The sequence below is a fragment of the Cibotium barometz genome, chromosome 50, assembly GCF_041138505.1.
Source record: "Cibotium barometz isolate CiBa-2024 chromosome 50, ASM4113850v1, whole genome shotgun sequence".
Taxonomy (NCBI): domain Eukaryota; kingdom Viridiplantae; phylum Streptophyta; class Polypodiopsida; order Cyatheales; family Cibotiaceae; genus Cibotium; species Cibotium barometz.
This window is the reverse complement of record NC_141095.1, coordinates 40,379,262-40,402,965: the sequence shown is the minus strand read 5'-3', so window position 1 is coordinate 40,402,965 and position 23,704 is coordinate 40,379,262. Positions and strand designations below refer to the sequence as shown.

At 43.1% G+C, this 23,704-nt stretch overlaps 1 protein-coding gene across 2 annotated transcripts in view; it reads left to right on the top strand.

Moving 5' to 3' along the window:
• The window catches only part of LOC147610113 (mediator of RNA polymerase II transcription subunit 12-like), a 66,727-nt gene extending 43,293 nt beyond the window's left edge, over positions 1-23,434 (top strand). For both annotated transcript variants that reach the window (XM_086786944.1, XM_086786945.1), the window contains 6 exons: positions 15,605-15,751; positions 15,871-16,218; positions 16,315-18,725; positions 18,876-21,515; positions 21,660-21,999; positions 22,092-23,434. In XM_086786944.1, coding sequence (XP_086643070.1) covers positions 15,605-15,751; positions 15,871-16,218; positions 16,315-18,725; positions 18,876-21,515; positions 21,660-21,999; positions 22,092-22,538 — 6,333 coding nt within the window. In that variant the 3' untranslated portion in view covers positions 22,539-23,434. The remainder of the gene's footprint in view (positions 1-15,604; positions 15,752-15,870; positions 16,219-16,314; positions 18,726-18,875; positions 21,516-21,659; positions 22,000-22,091) is intronic.
• The last annotated feature ends 270 nt before the right edge of the window (positions 23,435-23,704 follow it).

The following is a 23,704-nucleotide window of genomic DNA, read 5'->3' as shown; positions in this document are numbered from 1 at the left end:
AGGCTCAAATAGCCCTTAGGACTTAGCCAATATTTATAAGTGAGTGCGTTTCCACTTCATTAAAGTTTGGGCGCCCAAAAGTCACTTATAAATTATGACCGCTTCCAAGTTCACACTCACTGAAGTCCCGAGGCGGACAAGACTCAATGTCCAGGACCTGATCCTCCCTTTTTACTCATAAATGGGCATTTCCCCATGTTCCCTCACCTGATTGGACCCCAATTCACTTATTAAGAGAAAATTCGTGTTTTCTCTTCATGAGGATTTTTGGAGGCTGAAAACTTTGTTTTTCCACCATTTCTCTCCATTTCTAAGCTCTCCATAGCCATACCCAACTTGCTAGGGTGTTTTCCAAGCTTCCAAGAGTATTTCCAAGTGCTAATCACTCTCCTACTCACTCCCAATGACTGAAATTCAGCAAAACAGCTCTCATTTTTGCTGTAATTTCTGGTCTTTTTGTTGAAAACCCTAATTTCAGCCTTGCTTTCTCAAGTTGAACCATAGGGGAAGCTTTCCCAGGGTTCCCTTCATCCTCTTGAAGACTTTTGTCGCGAAGGATTGTGGCAAATCGAAGATATCAACACTTCTAAAGCTTCCAACGCGAAGGCTTCCGCTTGCAACAACTTCTATGAAGACTGGTAAGCTAATTGGACAATGTGTTGTCATTACTTATTCAGTAGAAGGGCACGACTCCTTGTTTAGCCACCCTGTGTAGTATTTCTCTTGTCCTATGTGCTCTTGAAGATGTTGCTACCTTGCTTGGTAGAACATAGAGCCAATGGTAGAGAATATGGGCACTGAAGTCGGGCCGGGCATCAAGGCAGCTCCTTGGTGATCTACATCTACATACCATTGTTTTCTAAATGTTAAATTTCATATGCATTGGCATGGAGGGTTTGGCAATGGATGCCCGTGAAGCTATGTATTGAATTTCTCCTATAGTAATACAATTTACTCAAGGGAGGGGTCAGCCGTTCCGGCTCATTGTGTGTCTCTTGTCAATTCAGCAATTTACTTCTTGTATTTGAGCAAGTGTCCTTCAAATCTTAGTGTATTTAAGTGTATTGATTAGCATCGTGTTCAACCAAGTCACATTGGTATCAGAGCATATGGTTCTCTTTCACTTCTATTGTGAGAGACGATCACCGTGAACACTAGCTATCTCTACACTTAGAACATTATGGACAGCCATACAATGAATGTTGGAGATGCTAATACAAGAGGCAGGGACAATGAAATGCATGCCTCCAATGCTTTACAGGATGAGCAAACTCATGTGGTGCACAATAGGGAACATGAATATGTGGGACAGCCGTCCCGTGGCAAAGAGAATATGCAAGAAGAAGAGTCCATAGTCTTGAGGGCTGAACTTACTCGTATGCAGGCTCTTCTCCATGCACAACAAGAAGAATTGAATCTCTATCGCCGCGAGGATCCATTGGTACATGATCGTTTGAAGGCCAAGAAAGCTGAATCTTATATGGATCATGCAATGGCAATGATTGCTTAAGAGTTGCACATGCAACCGAGGGATGCAGCACGTGCATACTTGGCTCGTACCGAGAATGCCTATGCAGAAAAGGCAACCATCCCACATGTCTTGGAATCCCCAGTGCCCGAACAAGAACTTATGTCTAAGAGGATGAATCTCCATGCTATGGGAGAGGAACAATGAGTGACTTCACGCCATGCAGGAATACCTTATGTAGCTCGTGAAGGATACAATGTTTATGGCAGTGGTCAAAATGTATGTCAAATGCCACTACCGGCTGAAAATGTGCATGCACAACACATGCAACATGGGCTGCAATTTTCTGTTGGTGCAGGTATTCCGCATATCTCTCATGCCACTCATGCCTTCGAGTGTGCTCGTGAGGGAGAAGTTATGGTTGAAAATGTATCAATGCATGTTGAGGGGCCAGCCATGCCATGCCTCATGCTTACAGGGCACATGTATCTATGCCTTATGCATCACCTTTTGGTCCTAAAATGATGCCAGTCATCACAGGGGCTGTCCCAATGGACAAACATGGGGGAAAACATGTTGAGATGCACACACATGCATCAAAGTCTCGTGACTTCAAAGCCGGAGATAAATCTGTGAAGTTTGACACATATCATGGGGAATATGATGCATCAAAGGCACTTGCTTTTATTGCCCAATTTGATATTGCTTTCTCTGATGAGGATTTCACTCAGAAATCCATGATCCGGCATGTAAGCATGTTCATGAAAGGCACTGCTGCCCATTGGTGGCTCACGGAGAAGCTCTCATCGAATCCTATTAGATCATGGGAAGAATTCAAGGAGAGGTTCTATGCTCAATTCTTGCCTCCAATGCATTGAATGAGATAACAATGAAGTGGGATTGGGTAAAGCAAAATGAGGGGGAATCGGTAAATGCATATGTACAAAAGTTTTGGAAAGTGCTTTTGGAGGTGTCTCCATTTATGCATGTCACCGAGGCGGAAAGGAAGAGAAGGTTTCAATCGGGATTGCGACCCGTGTACAAAGCGGGATTACAAATGTATCCTGGTCATACCTTACACCAATTAATCGCAGCCGCCACCGCCACACGGAGCAATTGGAACTCAAATTGAGTCAATTCAATAAGGCTAAACCCTCATTTCAAGGCAAAGAGAGGGCTGTCCAAAACCTGCAAAATGATGGACAGCCACCTAAAAGGGACCAAAACCAAGCCAAATCAGGTCCTAAAGCTGAAAATAAGTTTGCTAAAAAGCGCCCTTATAAGCCGGCAAACTTTGGTCTTAGTGCTGAGAAGAAGGAGCAATATATGCGTGAAGGCAAATGCTTTACTTGTGGCAGCACTGAGCACATGGCAAGAGCATGCCCAAATAAAAAGAACAAAGCTGAAAATGCTAATGTACCGAAGCCTAATGTGCATATGGTTCCGGATGTGCAGGGCAACACTTCACATGATAGCAAAGTTAGGGTTGTATGTAAAGCTTGGGGACAGCTCAAAGATCAGCCCGCTTTGTTCATGTTTGATGATTGTGCATCTGAAAATTTCATATCCACTCAGATGGCAGCTGCTTTGGGTATTGAAGTGGAGGACATGGGTCCTCAAATTGAAGCAGGGGCTGCCTTTGTTGGTAGAGAAGTGTAGGTCATGCCTATTTTTGGCAAGTTGCGCATACACATTCAAGGCTATGTGGATCATGAGGATTTTCTTGTGGCGCCTTTGAATGGCTGTGACATATTGCTTGGAAAGCCTTGGTATACACTTACTGATCTATGCAAGGCTTACAAGATTAACAGGATCACCTTCATGCATAAAGGCCGAGAACATGTAATTGATGCTTGTGAAGAGGGTGATACCATTCCCCTTGTATCTCATGTACAAATTAAGAAGTAATGAAAAAGAATATTTTTGCGTACTTGATTTTTGTACGAGATCCTGTTGAGGAAAATAATGTACATGTAAACACTCTTTGTAATGATAGGCTGAAATTTTTGCAAGAGCACAATGATTATTTTGCTGATGAGTTACCAAATGAGTTACAACTTGTACGACCGGAAGATCATCGCATTGATCTTGTGCCGGGTAGCTCACCACCTAATAGGCCAGCCTATTGTATAAGTGCATCCCAAAAAGAGGAGATCATGAAGCAAGTAAATGAGCTTCTTGAGAAGGGTTTGGTTCAGCCAAGCTCTTCCCGATATTGTTCACTCGTCCTCTTAGTTCAAAAGAAGGATGGATCCTTTCGTATGTGTGTGGATTATAGAGCTTTGAATAAGCTTACCATCAAGAATCGATTTCCGATTCCACGCATAGACGACATCCTTGACAAGTTGGATGGATCGGCATGCTTTAGCCGAATTGATCTCAAGAGTGGATATCATCAAGTGCGTGTAGTGCCTGAGGATGTACACAAAACTGCTTTCAGGACAACATTTGGGCTTTATGAGTATCTTGTTATGCCTTTTGGTCTTACAAATGCCCCGGCTACATTCAATAGAATGATGGATCACATATTTCGTGGGTACAGGAAATTTACAGGTGTCTTCTTTGATGACATCCTAGTCTTCTTGAAGACCGAAGAAGAGCATAAAGCTTATTTGGCTATTGTTTTTGAAGAGCTCCATAAGCATAAACTCTTCATAAATGCAAAGAAGAGTGAGTTCTTCTTGTCAGAGATACATTATCTTGGGCATATTGTGTCCAAAGATGGAGTGCGGATGGATCTTGCAAAGATTAATGCAATTCGGAATTGGCCCGAATTGAGTTCGGTGCATGAGATCCGTAGTTTTCTTGGATTATGCTCTTACTACCGCAGGTTCATTCGGCACTTTGCATGGATTGCTTCTCCTTTGCATGATTTGACAAAGAAGAAGGCTGTGTTCAAATGGACTAATGTAGAGAGAGATGCATTCCTTAAATTGAAAGATGCAACTACTCATGGTCCAGTGTTGATCGTTCCGGATTTGCGAAAGCCTTTTTGTGTGGAATGTGATGCATCTGGAAATTGCATAGGGGCTGTCCTTAATCAAGAGGGACATGCCGTGGCTTATGAGAGTCGTAGATTGCATGATGCAGAGCTATCTCTTGGCATTTATGAGAAAGAGGTCTTGGCTGTAATTCATGCACTTACTATATGGAAACATTACCTTCTTGGGGCTGATTTCACTGTGAAGACAGATCACCAGAGTTTGAGGTATTTTCTTACTCAAAGTAAGTTATCAGAGAAGCTTATGAGGATGGCCAATTTCCTCTCTATGTTTCATTTTCAGATCTTGCATACCTCGGGAAAGAAGAATGTAGTGGCCGATGCATTGTCACGAAAGCCGTATGTAGCAGCTATCTCGGTTGCCTCTCATGGGGACTTGTCTACCATGCGTGATTTGTATCATACGGATGTTGATTTTGCCACTATTTGGGCTGATTTGATGGCTGGTCATGCACATGTCTCATATGTGATCAAAGAGGGTTATCTCATGAAAGATAATTGCCTATGTGTGGTGTCTGACATGAGGCAAAAGGTTTTGGATGAGTGCCATGCTCCTCCATATGCTGGTCATAGAGGCATAATGCCTACTACGCACATGATTGAGCGGTATTTCTTTTGGCCAGGTATGCGGAAGGACATAGAGGCACATGTACGTGCATGTATCACCTGTCAAAAGGTCAAATTTGATAGGCAAAAGGCACCAGGTTTGCTTCAGCCATTGCCTATTCCCACGCAGCCATGGGAAAGTATTACAATGGATTTCATTATGGACTTGCCACGTACCCAAGAGGGTAATGATGCAATTTGGACAATTGTGGACAGGTTTAGCAAGCAAGCTCATTTCTTGCCGGTCAAAAAGACCACCAAAGCTGAGCATATGGTTAAAATATATCTTGCACAAGTGTTCAAACATCATGGAATGCCGAAGTCCATTGTGGGGGATAGAGATCCCAGGACTACAAGTCTCTTTTGGCGGGCCTTATTTGATAATATGGGCCAAATTGGACTTCTCATCAGCTTATCACCCTCAAACGGATGGGCAAAGTGAGGCTGCAAATTCAGCCGTGTTGGATCTCTTGAAATGTTATGTGGCGGATCAGAAGTCTTCTTGGGAGAAGTACTTACCGCTTGTGGAATTTGCATACAACAACACAGTGCATGCATCTACGGGAAAGGCCCCGTTTGAGATTGTTTATGGTAAGGTGGTTTTGCCACCCATCCTTCGCACAAAGGATGAGATATTTGCAACTGATGAGTATGTAAGAGACTTGGATATTGCTTTTGCTCAGGTGCGGACAACCATTGCAAGGTCACAAGACAAGCATAAAAAGGCTGCCAACAAGCATAGAAGACAATTGGATGTTAAAGAGAATGATTGGGTATTGCTGAAATTTGAGAAAGCAAGACTTGCAAAGAGGCCTGGCAAAGAGGGTGCATATCCTAAGCTTGCAACCAGGTACTATGGGCCTTTTCGAGTGATCGAGAAGATCAATGAAGTGGCTTTTAGATTGGCATTACCTAGTCATTGACACATACACAATACTTTTCATGTGAGTCTCCTTCGCAAGTATGTAGGGCCGGAGCCCAGTGAAATGGTCATTGAGGATCCACCACAAGTGGATGAGCTTGAGGAGATCTTGCAGCCAGAGCAGATTGTGTATCACAAGGAACGCAAGCTTGCTGCAGGCAAAGTTGTGAGGCGTTACCTTGTGAAGTTTAAGAACTATCTTCCCATTGATGCTAAATGGGTAGATGAAGAGTTCTTCAAAGATTGCCCGCATGTGCTTCAGACATATTTGGATGCATTTGAGTTGTGGACAACTGTTTAGAAGCGAGAGGGAATGTCACCATTTGGCCACCCGAATGGTTCACTCTTGCTTTCACACTATGTACATATTGGATTGGTGTCCATGGCTTATGGAATGTGCTTATGCATGTGATTGGCACGTGTCATGCTGTATAGTTGGATATGATATTCCGCTGGGCCTTGACGTTATCATGCCCGGAATATCTGGAGGACTTGGCTTTCCGCTGGGACTTGTGCCTTTGTGTACATGCCCGGAAACGCCTGGAGGATTGGCTTTCCATTGGGTCTGGTATCGCATATACTTGCCTGGAAACGCCTGGTCTTATATGGTTTCATGAACGGAAATTGCTCATGCCAATGTTGCATTGCATAGCATCTTTATGTGCTTGCCTGCAAATGATATTGCATGCTGTTTTCCTGCTTGCATGACCTATGTGTAGTTCCGGGCTTGGGAACGCCGCTCGTGAACCGTGCATGTGAAACTGTCTGCTGACATGGTTGTGTGGCATGTGAACAGGTGGTAAATATTACCCAATCTAGTCTCAAATAGCCCTTAGGACTTAGCCAATATTTATAAGTGAGTGCGTTCCCACTTCATTAAAGTTTGGGCGTCCAAAAGTCACTTATAAATTATGACCGCTTCCAAGTTCACACTCACTGAAGTCCCGAGGCGGACAAGACTCAATGTCCAGGACCTGATCCTCCCTTTTTACTCATAAATGGGCATCTCTCCATGTCCCCTCACCTGATTGGACCCCAATTCACTTACTTATTAAGAGAAAATTCATGTTTTCTCTTCATGAGGATTTTTGGAGGCTGAAAACTCTGTTTTTCCACCATTTCTCTCCATTTCCAAGCTCTCCATAGCCATACCCAACTTGCTAGGGTGTTTTCCAAGCTTCCAAGAGTGTTTCCAAGTGCTAATCACTCTACTACTCACTGCCAATGATTGAAATTCAACAAAACAGCTCTCATTTTTGCTGTAATTTCTGGTCTTTTTGTTGAAAACCCTAATTTCAGCCTTCCTTTCTTAAGTTGAACCATAGGGGAAGCTTTCCCAGGGTTCCCTTCATCCTCTTGAAGACTTTTGTCGCGAAGGATTAGGCTTCCGCTTGCAACTACTTCTATGAAGACTGTTAAGCTAATTGGACAATGTGTTGTCATTACTTATTCAGTAGAAGGGCACGACTCCTTGTTTAGCCACCCTGTGTAGTATTTCTCTTGTCCTATGTGCTCTTGAAGATGTTGCTACCTTGCTTGGTAGAACATAGAGCCAATGGTAGAGAATATGGGCACTGAAGTCGGGCCGGGCATCAAGGCAGCTCCTTGGTGATCTACATCTACATACCATTGTTTTCTAAATGTTGAATTTCATATGCATTGGCATGGAGGATTTGGCAATGGATGCCCATGAAGCTATGTATTGAATTTCTCCAATGGTAATACAATTTACTCAAGGGAGGGGTCAGCCGTTCCGGCTCATTGTGTGTCTCTTGTCAATTCAGCAATTTACTTCTTGTAGTTGAGCAAGTGTCCTTCAAATCTTAGTGTATTTAAGTGTATTGATTAGCATTGTGTTCAACCAAGTCACATAAACCACCATTTCATGCATCCCATACCATGCATGTCGGGCCTACAAAGCTTGGCAGCCCAAGACCCACCTTAGGGCTTGTCTAGATCCAGACCCACACAAGGTTGTCTTAACAGATTGAGTTATTAAGCCCAACCCTTCCTTATATAGGATTTTGGTGTTATTTTTATCTATACCCATGTGGTATAATTGTCTAGCTCTCTCAATAGCCTTCTGGTTGTCCCTTGGTCCGTAGAGTATTAATGTTAAATATTAGTAGTGATTAATTTGGTAATAAACAAGTGCTAGGTGGTTGAGTAAACTAGCACTGAATGTAAGCCTTAAATAAAGCGGTTCCAATGTGTGTGAACAACCGCTAGTATGTATAAGTCTCGTGTAGGAATAGCCTCTTAAAAGGCATATGTGGTGGCATCATATTTGGCATATGTGATGGCATCATACTAAGCATATGTGGTGGAATCATATTTAGCATATAATGAGGTCTCTCCTATAAAAAGGACCTACTTCTATAATGAATTTATGCTTTTCCACTACATCTTGTACTCCCACAATCCCTTTAATTTTGTGCTGATTCTCTTGTTGATTATCATCTCTCCCTCTTCTCCCCACTAGTGTGAGGTTGTACTCAAGGCACTAGCCAACAATTAACCCATGCCAATACTAAGGATATAAAACTCGCTAGCATGATAAGAATTAGGATTTGAGTCTAGATCCTAGTTTAGCATTGTACACATTCATTTTTTTGCAGTGTATATAGCAGATTAGGTCTTTTTGCCTTGTCTTTTGTGTATTTGCAGCTTAAGTGATTAGTGCTAATTAGCAAGTTAGTCATCATTAATTAGTGTTTACCTAGTCACGTTGTTGCACGCATGTTACATTGTATCAATATGCTAGGTTGCGTGGGATAGCTCGTAGTCAGATGTGTGTTAGTTGTTGAAGGTAGCTTTAGGTCATGTGTGTGAGGGTTTGTTGCATAATATAGAGTCATTTGCATAGGATGTGTTAGCATAAAAGTTTGCAGCAGATCCATGGGTTATGTCTTGCATGCAGGTAGAGTCTAAGTTTGGGTAGGTTACAATTGGTAGTTTTCTTCGTAGTAGAATGATAACTTTTAGAATAGGCGATCCAAGAGGAGTATCATTAAGATCAAGAAGCACAAGAAGCAAGGGAGGCTGCATTTGACGAATGTTTTTGGTAATTTGAAGAACATGAAGCGTAATATGAATGAGAAGCAGAAGAATGCTGATGTTAGCTCCCTCTCTAATTCTCATGTCCTCAAGAATCCAAGTAGGAGACAATCTATCACTTGTAAACTTAATCTTGAATTTAAATATTCTGCCATGGCATCCACATAAGTTTCCTTGAGATAACTTGCTTACCAATCCAATTCCATTTGGACATAAATGTGGGTGTCTGATTAATCGTAATATTGATTCATTGTGAGAAACTGAAATGCGATGGCATGAGACTTATCGAGGAGGACAGTTCTAGCACCAATCCATTGCACAATTTAGTCCTTACGCCAAACTCTTTGTGCTAGTGCTTGCTAAGACCTACTAGGTGACGTTATGTCACAAGGTTCAAATAACCTATAATCTGTTGGGAGACTCACACACTCACACACATCAATGCTTCCTGTAGATTAGGGTTAGATGCAGGAAGAAGAAGCTCACACAGAAGAGAGAGAAAGAGAGCTAGACACAAAATGTGTGGTGATCACAAAATGCAAGTCAACCCTTGCATGTGAGTCACATCATATAATACAGAAGTACAAAAGTTATATGGACAGAGTGTCCTTTCACACTTGATATCCAAGGGAAAAAACCACATGGGAAGCCCTGTTCACACGTAGCACTACCATAAGTGAGCATATGTCTACAAATCCCCCCTGTAGTGAAAGTGTGAACATGTACAAGGTAGCAGATCACTCTCTGTATGAGAGTAGGCCCAAAGCTTTGCGGAAAGCTTCAAACTTCTCTGAGGTAAAGCCTTTGTGAACAGATCTGCAACATTATCTTGTGTAGGGCAGTAAGATAAACTGATCTCCCCTGCATGTAGCCTCTCTCTGACATAGTGATAATGAATCTCAATGTGCTTGGTACGTGCATGAAATACGAGATTTCGTGCCACGGCCATAGCACTCTGGCTATCAGTGAGAATGGTGGTGGGTGTCTGCTGACACTCATGAAGATCAGCCAATAATCTCCTCAACCATACACAATCTGCTGTAGCTGTGAAGACTGCCCTGTACTCAGCCTCGCAAGTAGATGTGGCAACAATGAGTTGCTTTTTGCTCAACCAAGATATGCATGAACTGCCAAGAAAAAAACAATTCCCACTGGTGGATTGCATGGTATCATAATCACCAGCCCAATCTGAATCACTGTATCCATAAAGCTGTGAGCCCCCCTCCCCCCCCCCCCCTCCCTCCCTCGGGATAGAACAAACCAAGTTCCAAGGTACCCTGAAGATAACGAAAAATGCGTTTGACTGCTTGCCAATGCTTTGTGCCTGGGTTGTGCATGAATTTGCTCAACAAAGACACTCCAAACGATATGTCAGGCCTCGTGTTACACAAGTAAATGAGGCATCTCACTGCTTGGCTGTAAATGCCGGCCTCAAAAGGTTCTCCAATATCATGCATAGTAAGCCGTACACCTGGTTCTACTGGAGTAGAAATTGGCTTACATTCATCCATGTGAAACCTTTTTAGCACACTTTTTATGTACTTAGTTTGCTGCATAACAATGCCATCATCACTATGCATAAACTGTATGCCGAGATAGTAGTGTAAAGGCCCCAAATCTGACATATCAAATTCAGCTTTCAAATCAGTCTTGAAATTTGAAATTTGTGCTTTGCTAGTCCTTGTTATGAGCATGTCATCTACATACAAGATGACTGAGAGAATATCGGCACCGGTTTTCGTCACATTCAATGTGCTTTCATCTAGACTATTCACATAACCTTGGTTGGTTAGATGAGCATGTATTTTATCATACCAAGCTCTTGGAGCTTGCTTTAACCTATACAATGCTTTGTGTAACCTGCAGACTTTATGTTCCTCACCAGGAACTACAAAACCAATGGGCTGATTTACATACACTTCCTCTTGTAAATCCCCATTTAAGAATGTTGTTTTGATGTCCAATTGATGCACTTTCCATCCTTTATGTGCACCCAATGCAATCACTGATCAGATTGTAGTCATTCTCGAAGTAGGAGAAAAAGTCTCCTAATAATTTATTTCCTTTTTTTGAGAATAGCCTTTAGCCACAAGTCTTGCTTTGTACCTGTCAATAGTATCATTAAACTTTGTACACTCACTTTGTTCCAATGACATTCTTGCCTTTCGGCAAGTCCACAAGATCCCAAGTATTGTTCTTCATGATAGAAGAGATTTCATCCTGCATGGCTTGCACCTAGTGCTCATTCTCTTGTGCTTCTTCATAAGAAGAAGGCTCTTTTGAATCAAAGAGACCACCCATGGCTAATGCAGACTCCCCATGATGCATATTCAATGCATGGCTGGAACTAGTCCTTGTTCTACGTGTCAGTGGAGCTGCAAGTTTGCTATCTTGTAAAGTTTTCAGCAACCATCTTGGCACCGACTTGGCTGTGTCTATGGTTGTTTGCTCTTCCCTGACAAGATCTTCAACTTCTTCCATAGAAGGGGGCTTAATTGCTAGCTGTTCCACATGTTCTACAAGAGGATTTTTTTGTGTAGGGGCTGGCTGATCTGAACCCCCCCTAATTGCAATGGGTAATAGCCCATCAAACATGTCCTGTATACTTGTATCATGACTTTTATACAAGCTGTACATGGGCTGTACTGAATTTTCAGCAAATACCACAACTCTACTAACAAAAATCTTGCGTGTTGTTGGATTATAAAGATGGTATCCTTTGCTCTCATTGCCGTAGCCCACAAAAAATGCATTTCATTGCTTTATCATCTAGCTTTGTTCGGAGTTGTTCAGGCACATGTGCATATGCCAAACACCCAAATGTACGCATATAATCCACTTTTGGCTTTCGGCTATAGGATATCACGTACGCTCCGGAGGGGGTTTGTTGGGTATTTCAAAGTCTCTTGTGTCTTGTATGTCCACCTTGTATACCTGTGTTAAATCTAGATAAGATAAGGTGCCACATGTCATTAGGTTTGTGTGTGTGTGACATGTACCCTATATATGTGTCAAAAGATAAGGCTAGTTCCTTGCCTACAAAAAGCATTGTACTTAGTAAGTTCAAAACATTAATACAAGCATACTACATTGGCCGTGCAATTACTCGACACTCTTTCTCTTTCTACAGTTCACCTCTCTCTCTCTCTCTCTCTTTCTATCTCTCTCTCTTCACCATGGAGTTTCACCCACCATAGCCATGGGTTGTTCCTAAGCCCTGTACGTACCTTCACTGGTGGTTAACAATGAAAAGGTACGTGTGCCGGACATTGATGAACTGTGAAAGAGAATAACTTTTGAGTGTCGTGATGTCCCCAACATTGGGCACCCGGGCATTCAAAGAACTCGTGTTAGTCAAGAGATTTTTTTATTGGCCACTGATGTGGTCCTATGTGGAGAACTATAACATAAGAGATTCTTTTATTGGCCATTGATGTGGTCCTATGTGGAGAACTATGTAAAGAAGTTCAGCCAATGCCAAGTGAATAAGGTAGAAGGCCTTCAACAAGGTGATTTACTTCATCCACTAGAGATATTAGAGGCCAAGTGGCAGAGTATCTTGATGGATTTTATGGTTGGGTTGCCTCACACGAATCACGGGCATGATGTTGTTTCGGTGGTAGTAGATAGACTAACCAAGATGGCTAGGTTTCTCCCAACATGATTTGCGATTAAGAGTCATGAGCTGGCTGCTTTGTTCGTGGACCAGTTGTTCATGCTTTATGGATTGCTTGAAGAAATAGTCAGTGATCGAGACTCAAACTTCATTCAAGGTTTTGGCAAGCTTTATTTGCCAAGATGGAAACAAAACTAAGTATGTCTTCTTCGGACCATAGATTGAGCCGACGAATCAGAAATTGTAAGATATACTATGGGCTTATGTTTCTAAGAGGCAATCGGAGTGGGAAAGGTATATTCCACGTTTAGAATTCGCGTACAATAGCAATAACCTTTCAGCTACGAGATATGGCCCTTGTATACCTTTGTACGGTTTTCAACCCCCTTGCTATCATATTAGGTAAAACCCAAAACCGCCAAGCTTGTGATTTCATGCAAGATAGGCAAAAAATGTTCAAGTTAGCTAAGGAGAGCATAAGGACGGCTAAGGAAAGATCTGGGGCTTATGCAAACCAATGAAGATCTTCGAGGGTCTTGGAAGTAGGCATGTGGGTGTATGTGAGGATACCAAAGGATTCCAATGTCATGCGTATAGGGAAATATTACAAGTTATCTTCCAGGTTTTGTGGACTATTCAGGGTCACAAGGAAAATTAGTGATGTTGTGTACGACTTGGAACTTCCCCAGGGTGTAAGGGTTCATTCCCTCCTCCATGTCAATCAACTGAAGGAAAAATTGGGTGACTTGGACGAAGTTGTTCAGGTTTTGTGGACTATTCAGGGTCACAAGGAAAATTAGTGATGTTGTGTACGACTTGGAACTTCCCCAAGGTGTAAGGGTTCATTCCCTCCTCCATGTCAATCAACTGAAAGAAAAATTGGGCAACTTGGACGAAGTTATTCCTTTGGAAGAACTAGTTCGAGCAAAGCGAACATAATATATTCCTATAGAACTAGAGTTGGTTTTATTTTAGATCAGCATACTAGGCGTTCAAGATGGAGTACCTATGATGAATACCTAATCAAGTGGAGGGGAAGATTCGAGAGGGAGGCTACATGGGAATCTGAAGGCCGAGTTTCCAGAGTTCAGTGCCGAGGACATCAATGGTCCTCAAGGGGGGAAGTATGTTAACGTCGAGGATTTGCTCATACTAGGTGTCCGGGCTAGAGTCCGGGCATAGCAAGCGCCTAGTAGAAGATAATCCAACCTAGAAGGGAGGAGGCTTATAAGTGGAGGCATAGTTATTAAAGATTATAGGGTTAGTAGCTAATTATAGCATTGGGGTCAATTATAGAGCTGAGTGGCCTATATAAGCATAACCCATGCTTAGTTGTTGTTATGATCATCGAGTCGGACTCGTAATGCATGGCCCCTTAGGGGTGCTCACCACGATGACACCTTTAGGGTGTGGCCTAGTTGTATGGGACGCCAATGAATGGCCAAGTATAGACATAAATATTGGGTTATTGTGTGAACACACTTACTTAGACATTATGATTAGGGTTGGTACCAACATTAGACACTATAAATAGGAGTCTAGGCCTTAGCCATATTCATTCATTGATTAGTCAGTCATCATTGAGTCATTGAGAACTCAGGAGTAGTGCTACCATTGAGTTTCGCTATTGAGCATTGTATATACTTCATGTTGTAATACATGGTAGATTAGGTCATCTCTCTCTACTACATATTGAGCATGAAGAAGAAGCAGTTTGTTGTGCATGGGTTTAAGTCTTTGATTAGGCGCTAATTGCATCACTCATAGACACGCTTCCACAAGCACCCATGTTACAAACTGTTTTATCAGTCAGCTTTCTTGATTCTCTAGGAGAAGCATTGGTGCTGACCAGTCTGCTCAGCGTCAATTAGTGTTGATCTTGGTTATACCATTGCTCCGTTTTGGGCAAGTATGACATATTTTCTGCAGTTATGAAGAGTTCTAACCATCTTTTACCAGCTTTGGACCATGTGACCTTCACCATACTTCTTTACATGGTATATGACGCATAGTCACAAGGGAACGTCGTTCCAAGCTCTTGGAACGGGGGAACGCGTTCCATAGAGATAGCCGTTCCCGTTCCCGTTCCAAAATGGCACCGCAGACCATGTAAGAAATATAAGTGAACTATGTATCATGTAGAACACATCTATGCATTATCATGGCCACTACTGAGATGGTTTGAGGTTCTTTCTTTACTATGCCTCTTTCCAAAGCATTTACAGATATATAAAGTAAATTTATAAACACATTTATGCAATGATGTGGCGTTCCCGATTCCGTTCCCTTTTATTCAAGCTTTTCGTTCCCGTTCCAAACAGTCATCCGTTCCCCAAAATGTTCCCGTTCCCTTGTGACTATGATATGACGGCTTCAGATTGTCCGTAGCTGTTTTTTTTCCTCCCATCAAATGGCTGCAGATCAGCTACCTCTTTTCTGTTTTAAGAGTTATTGAGACTATGGCTTTTCCAATACTTTGGGAACCTTGAGAGAAACTTACTTGCTTATGTCCGATTATGCTCAAGACCTTTGAAACCAAAAGCCAAACATCTGCATTGTTCTCAGTTTTTAGTATGTGAATTGGCTGACTTTGGCAGTGTGTACATGACTTGGGGCCAGCAGAGGAGGTCTTTCTTTGGCTCATAGAACATTCCAAAGTTGGAACTTCGTATAGATCATTTACTATCTACATACCCAAACTTCATGTTTAGGTTATGAGGATTTCATGTATGCTTTGGTGCTTACTTTTGTCAAGCTTACGCCAGAAGTTTTGCTGTGCATGTGGTTGACTGAACCTGGTGAGCTATAACACTGCAAAGATGTGCACACACCATGGACTTTGGCATTATAGGCAGCCTGTTTTTCTTTTGGGGGGCTGCAATGCTTTTGTTGTCTAGTGATACCCTGCCTTGTATTATTGATACTGGTTGCCAGGATCTGGCACAGCACAAGAGGTTGAGGGTATTGGCAGATCATGTTCCACTTGGATTGCGACGGCGATCTCTCTTTGAAGCTCTCATTAAAAATGAGGTCCCTTTTCTCCGTGCTACATGGTGCATCAAAGTTATGTACCTCAATCAGGTAGAGCCCAAAGTCTAGTTCTTTAAATTAAAAAATTAGGTCTTTGTTTCCCTTTATCTAGTATTTGTAAGAAATCCTTTTTTTTTTCCATTCAAGAAATTTCAAATTCTTTTATTCAGGTACGGCCACTGTCTATTGGTATGTCTGCTGGAGGTGGAGACAAGTCACAACAAAAACGGGTAGAGTCGTGGACCAAAGATGTGTTAGAGTACATGCAGTTTCTTCTAGATGAGTTATGTCAGCATGGAGAGACAGGTTTTTCAGCTGTGGGAAGGGATAATTGTGCACTTTTGCCACTTACTAGTGCTTCTCAGCAACCAAGCGATTTCACGCAAGGTGGTCCTGATGGTGAAGATCCACCTTTACAAAAAAAGTGGCATTATATGTTTCGGCTTTTGCAGTTACATTTTGCAGAGGGATTACTTCATCGGACACAAGTTATTGATTGGCTGCTAAAACAGCTCCAGGTGCTTGTAACATTTGTTTTGGATTGTGCATAGGTAAGCTACTTTGGAAAATTAGAAGATGTTTTTAAAACCTTGTCATTTGTTGTCTATCTGCAGGAAAGGGTGCCATTAGATGCAGTTGAATTGCTTTTGCCAATTGTCTTGGACCTTATTGATGAGATTTCTACATGCCAAACTTTAGTTCGCACGGTTGTGGATGTTTTCCTTCACAAACTGGGAGAGCTTTGTCCTACTGGGAACTTGCCAAATGCTTCTGAGCAACCCAGACATTACTATGTATCCACATTTTTTGCAGAACTGCTAAGCTATCTCCTTACAGTAGTGCCAGATAGTTTTGTGGCCTTGGACTACTTTCCTCTTCCACCTTACATTAATGGCAGTAGGAACAACATAGGTCATGCTTCAGATCAGCTGAATGAAGCTGAAGCGTTAAGTGATGGAAAAGGAGGGGGAGTAGCAGGACCTTCAGGTGAAAAGGCATCTTGTAGACTAGAAAAATCTCAAAGACCTCACACTTGTTGTGAGGTTGGCATCAAGTTTCTGGCTGATGTTGTACAGAAACGAGCTGCTTCACTTGCAAAGGCAGTAAATCCAGCAAGCTTGAGGAAAAATGAGGGCAGTGTAATTCAAACTTTGGATAAGGCCCTTATTACTGGTGATATCCTTGCTGCATACCATTGCATGTTTGATGAAGACTTCTGTGGGCACGAGCAGCCACCAGATGAATGGCTTTCCAGAGTGAGTCCTTGGCTCAGGCTCACTCCTGTATTGTCAGGCAATGCAAGTCCTCCAGAAGTGTTTGCTGTGCGTTTTTTGTGTGAGTGGGCTATTTGTGACTTCAGGGATTGCAGAAAGATTATGAACTCATTGGATCACAAGACCGCAAATGCTAGAGCTGCATGTAGAGTGTACATGGCAGTTTCGGTTCTTTGCTTGAGGTTGGAAGAGATAGAGAAACAAAAAGGGGGAACTAGCAGCACTACTGGTGCAGGTACTTTTATGCGAGGTGCTGGATTTCAGATGGTAGTAGACAATAGTGTGCAGGGATCGGGGGGCAAGAAAGGCAAACAAAAGGGTCGCACAAGTTCGAAGGCTGTTTCTCTGTCTGCATTTTTTGATAGCCCAGGACCTATTCATGACATCATAGCTGCATGGCTTGACCAACATGAGCTAAGAAAAGGTGAGGGATTCGAAAGACTGCAGCTGCTTTTGTGGGAGCTTGTAAAAAAAGGACTCTTCTGCCCCCCTGCTTATGTGAGGAAACTCATTGTGAGTGGAGTGCTCGAAAAGAAGGAGACTTCTGCTGATTTGGAACGTGCTTCACGCCGTAGATGCTTATTGCAGCATTTGCCTTGGCCACCTGGTCTAAGTACGGAGGAGGATGGCATGAAATCTTCAGATCCAGCCTTACCTGAGGCCATTCACATTTATCGGAACGAGAGGCGCTTTTCTCTTACTTCTGCTGAAACTATTTCTTCCAGTGGAATTTCAGAATCAATGAGCATTTTTGGAAAAGTGAGAAGAGCACAAAGGAAGAAAATGAAAGTGATGGATTTGAAGCAGGCAGTTGCAAAATGCCTGCACTTCCCTGACTGGTGTGTTGGGGATCAGGCAGGTCCCATGTATGACAAGTCCACTTTGTGGCAGGTAACCTCAAAAAGACAGTTAATGCCACAAGGAAACTTTATAGGCAAACTAGATGTGACTCCTGGTTGTGAGGAGTGTGGTAGAAATAAAAAACAAAAAATTGATGATGTAAATTCTGTCTTCATTCAAGGTCTTGGAATGAGTCCGGGAGATGAAGATGATATGTGGTGGGTGAAGAAACTGGCCAAGCCAACAGATACTGTAAAAGCCGAGCCCATTCCTACTGTAAAGCCACCAAAACAGCCTTCCAGAGGTAGACCAAAAGCTGTTAGAAAGTTAAGTCTTGCACAGCTAGCTGCTGCTCGTATCGAAGGTAGTCAAGGAGCTTCTTCTAGTCATACCTGCGATAGTAAGGTGAACTGCCCGTACCACAAACCTGCAGTTGAAGACAATGTGCTTTCTCAAAACAAAGAAAGGAAGAAGGTTCCCTTCACGCAGGATCTTAAAGCAATTGGCATTGCATTAAAACGTCTGCGGTTGAGTGATAAGCGTGCCATTGCTACCTGGCTTGATGAGACTGTCCGCAATCTCGTTGAAGGAGGTAATAAGGCCCCATCCGTCTGTGTGTCATTGCAACACTCGGTAAGATGCACAGTATGTGCGGGCAGTTCTGCTCCTGCTGATGACAGATGCTCTATACGATGGCAATTTGGAGAAGAAGAGCTTGCAACTGTCGTATGCCTTTTTGACATAGCAAATGATTTTTGTTCATTGATCAGGTTGCTACTGTGGTTGCTTCCCAGGGCCAGTACGTCCACCGTCTCATCACCTGGTCAAAGCTATAGGTTTTCAACAGCTTCTTGGAATACAGATTCCATTTGCAAAATTTCTGAATCCATGATTCTCACATGTCTTCGGAGGTGTGTATTTAACTTTTAATGTCACTCTTTTCTCTATTATTGTCCGTCACAGCTAGTCCAACGATTGTTTCATCAATCAGTATTGTCAAATGACGCATATAGGATTTGCGTGCTAACTGTCATTTATAATGTGCCCTTTGTTGGTTCCAGGTACGAAGGCGTTTTATTGGCCACAAATCTGCTTCCTGAGGCCTTGTCAGCAGGGATGCAGTGTGTAGCATTACTTATGACACCTGGGTCAGGAAGCAGAATCACTTGCGGACCCTTGTTTGCTTATATTCATGATCTTTACAAAAAGTACAGTGGTCTTGCAAGTCTTCAACTATGGGAAAAGAGTTGGAAAGCATGCAGTGATCAAAGGTTGGTCATTGAACTGGAAGCATTGAAGGCTGGAGAAAGTGAGACAAATTTTTCTTTGCTAGGTGTCAACTCTCCAAGTGTCGGGGATGATCGTGATGAATCTTTGCCTCCACGATTGATGGGGCGCTTAGCCAAAGTTGGGCCATATATGAGGGATGTTGTTCGCAGAGGATTCCACGAAGTCATCAACCAGATGATAAACAAGGAAAGAGAGCTATCCGTATCCAATAGTTTGAAAGACCCAGGGCTGGAAAGGTGGGGTGAAGGCCTTCAGGCAGCTCAGCGTGTTGTGGGAGGACTTCTGGACTGTATCAAACAGCAAGCAGTCAGTGCACCAAATGGTGATGTGCAACTTGCTGCGGCTGCAGCTGCAGCTTCAGCTGTGGTGAGCAATGTAGGAAGTGCTGTTGCAGGTGTCTTTGAAAGCTTTGCCTCCAATAACTCCTTAGGCTCAGGCTCTAGTGGTATGGCTACCTCTATGAAGTGTGCTCGCCGGATTTTGCAAGTACACATGCACTGTCTCCGGCTTCTCAAAGAGGCATTGGGTGAGAGGCAAAACAGGGTTGTGGAATCTGCTCTTGCTTATGAAGCTACTTCAGTTGTGGCAAATGCTAGTGGGCATACTTCTGGCAGAGCCCCTCGTCCTCAATTTCAGTTATCCCCTGAGACTCCTGATCCTAACTCAGCTTTGGGTGAATTAGGAGCTGGCTCAAATGGTGTGACACTGGGAAGGTCAAACACAGCAGCGGCAGCTGTTGCTGCATTGTTAGTTTGTTTGGTGCTGGAGGACATTATTGATTTGGAAAAAATCATCTCTCTGTTGAAGATCAAAGAAGGGCTTGAGAATATGCATCTTTTGAAAACTGGCGGCTTGAATCCTAATGGCATGTCTCGTGTAGTGTCCACTGGAAATGCCATGAAGAGTGACAGCATGGCTGAAGTACACTTGTTCTGGTTTCGTGTTTTGATTGGAGACTGCAGATCTGTTGCAGGTGGCCTAGTTGCTGAGGTTTTGGGTGAGTCAAGCATGCTAGCACTCCTGCAAATGCAGCGCCTGTTACCTCTTTCAACTGTACTAAGCCCTGCCTATTCACTTTTCTCAATCTCACTCAGGAATCAACACTCTTTCTTTACGATTGGTTCAAACAGAGAAGAGACATCCTTTCAGCAGCTGGCCTACACAGCTCTAGGGGATCTCTTGGTACATGACCCTTTCCGTGAGGTTTGTTTGCAAGACACTCGGGCATTGTATTTTCTCCTCAACCGCGACAGTGGTGATTTTGAATATGCATCCCTTCTAGACAGTAAAGGCGCAGATAAGGATACAAAAGTGTCATCCATGGTACCTTCTCGACCAAGGTTGTTTCTGTATGCTGTTCTTGATCACAAGCTACCTACAGTGTCGGCAGATGAGTCTCACATACAAAGCCATGGAAGTATGAAGAGCCATAGCAGTCTTGTAGAGGAATTAGTGCAAGTACTAGATGATATGCATCCTGCAACTTTTCATTGGCAGTGGGTAGAATTGAGACTGTTGCTTAATGAACAGGTTTTCATGGAAAAACTTGAGGCTCAGAACATGTCAGTGGCAGCAGAAGCTGTGCAAGCTGCCAGATCAGCTATCGAGGATGGCCAAACCCTTTCAGAGTCAGAGAAGAATTTTACAGATATAATTTTGACAAGGTTGCTTGTCCGGCCAGATGCAGCTGCTTTGTACTCCGAAGCTTTGCGTCTCCTGGGAAGGGGGTTGGAGGACTACTTAATCTTGCAGGTACAGTGGATACTGGAAAACAGTGACATGCTGCTTGGGAGGAAGTTTCTACGGCAGCAACTTGAGGAGATGGCTCATCGAAAGAAGTTCAAACTTGGTTTTGGAAGGATTAAGGTGTGGGAATGGGTGCCGCCTCAAGTTGAAGAGAGTAATTCAACACGTAATAACAACAATAGAAAGCCAGAGGTTGCTTCTCCAGAAGAGGGCGAAGTGGCTGATGAGGATCTGGACTGTGGCAGACAATTAAATGATGGAGTTATCAGCTCTCACAGCTACAATCTGTCACTTAAAAATCATTTTGCCATAGAGAAAGCACTTGCTGACTTGGTGCTTCCCTGCTTAGCACGTAGCTCCATAGAGACATACAGCAGATTCGCATCACGACTGGTCAAGCAGATTAGTGATTTAGAGCAGCAGGTCACTATGCTCTCTCGTCCCTCTGGAAGATCTGTTATGGCAGTTTCAGAAGTTGGTGCAAACAGGCGTCTTGGGTCTCGAAAAGGACCTAGAACTGGACTGGAATCTGGTAGTCCCGGCATAGGTCGACGGATAACATCAGTTACAGATTCCTTGCCTCCGTCTGCAGCAGCATTGCAAACTTCTCTATGGTTACGCCTTCAATTTCTTCTTCCTCTACTTCCACTCATTTATTCAGATAGGTAATTAAGCAACACTGCATAACATGTATGGGCACAAATTACTTTCAGACTCAATTTGTTTACAGGTGCTGCTATTGTTGCCACTTTCAGAATTGGGCAAATTTCTCCTTTAAGAAAGGCTAAATCTTATGAGGTATATTGCAGAGAACAGACGGGGCGCAACATGCGTTCAGTTTTGGCCCCGGTCCTACTCCGGCTTCTTGGAACCCGTTTTGTTCAAGAAAGGGTGGAAGCTTTTTGCTCCATCCAGCATGATTCTCTTGCTGCTGGTGGACGTGATTTGGAGTGGAATGCAGAAGCCGCCGCCGCTGCAGCAGCTGTAGCTGCAGGAGAAGATCTCTTTGACAGGCTTTTGAGTGTTTTACATGCTCTTATAAGCAACACCTGGGCTGTTTGGCTAAAGCAAAAGCCCTCATACAAAGGGTCTTCAAAGCCCCCTCGAGAGGTCCCACCCTTGGATCGGGAAATTCTTCATCGCATGCAGGTTTGTTTTAATTTTGCAGGTTTTTGCATTTTTTAGAGCAGTTGGGCGTTAGTTGATCTGTATCTTGTGCTCTAAGCCTCTTATATGTGCAGGTTGATCTGGATCATATGCAACTACCTTTGATGGTCCGTGTACGATTGCAAGCTGCCATGCCTTTGCTAGCTCCATCATCTATTCCCATGATTTCTGCAGGTCCACCTCAAGTGCCCGCAGCAGCCTCACCTGTGCTACAGATGAGTGTATTAAGCACAAACAATTCGTCTACTTTAGGCTCTGTTACTGCTTCGTACAAGGTTCCTATTCGGCTGGAGAACAGCATTGGGAAAGTGAAACCAACTCTACTTCAAGAGCTTGATACAGAAATTGATCCTTGGACACTGCTAGAGGATGTAACTAGTGCAGGCAGTACTGGTGCTGGTACTGGGGTCCTTGTCAATAGTGAAAGTGGCAATAATAAAGCTTGTGCCTGGTTAAAAGGAGCTATTAGGGTTCGAAGAACTGATCTAACATATCTTGGCTCTGTAGATGATGACTCTTGATTCATTGTTGGGCCCTTAAGGCCCCTTTACCTCAGAATAAATACTAGGGCTTGGTCACAAAAAGCATAGCACTGATGGTCGTCTTGAACTTTGGTTTTCTATAGTTGGAGATTCTTTTTCAACAGGATGCCTGTGGCCTTGCAATCATCCTTGGTTTTGAGGCACTCATCGTTGGTGACACTTTCTACGAGCCACTCTCAGGGCAATGGGTATCTGAGGTGGCGGACTTCAGAGGATGTTTTGGTCTTCAATATTCTCAGGGAATTGAAACTCATGGCCAGAAAGTTGGTCTCAGACATGTGCAGGCTAGGTGCATGCCACCTTGGCAAAGTAAGAAGAGCGCGCTTCAATGAAAGTAAAGCTGCATCAAACAACAATTTCAAATGAAACTGTTGCCCAGCTTAAACATGAAGGCTTTCGAGATGCATGCTCTTTGCTGGAGAGGATGTGTGAAGAGCCAGGGGCTTTTCCCCTCATCTTTTGCATTTTGAGCTGATTGAAAGCTCTCACATGAATCCAAAAGGTTTCGTGCGTGTCTTTCATCATAGGGCGCCCTTGGCTGGTGCTTGTTACTGATATAATTCCACTTCACTGTATCATAAATTTGTGTCAAAGTCGTGGAATCAAATTTCTCGCCTTGTACTTCTGCACTTGTGGTAGCATTTATTGGGACTTGGAAGGTGCAGTTAGTAACGATCACGGTGTAAACAGTGTTCTTTATGAAATGAGCTTACTTACAGCTGGAAGCTTTGCGTATAGTTCATTGAGATGGTGTGCATGCTTTTTGGGGGGTTTGTGCGGGTGGGTGCATGGCTCAAGCCATCAGTTTGTGCCCCTAGGAAATGGACTCTGGTGGAATATCAAAATAATAAATCACAGAATTATTATTGTGAATACTTTTTGACTTGATTTGCATAGTTGAATGCATTGCATGCCGTGGAAGGGTAGTAAAACTATGTGTAGGAATTCCAGTCGAGCAGATGGGGCTTGTGGAGTCCAAGCCAAAAAGAAGAGGAATTTGTTTTCATACAGGGTCAACCAAATTGCTGGTGCAGTAAAATGCCCAGCAGCAGTTCTTAAGCAGCTGTGTTCAGACGCTACTTTCGTCGATGTGAAGCTTGTATTTGGCTTGAATGTTGATTATTTAGAGCAAAATGTAGCCTTCA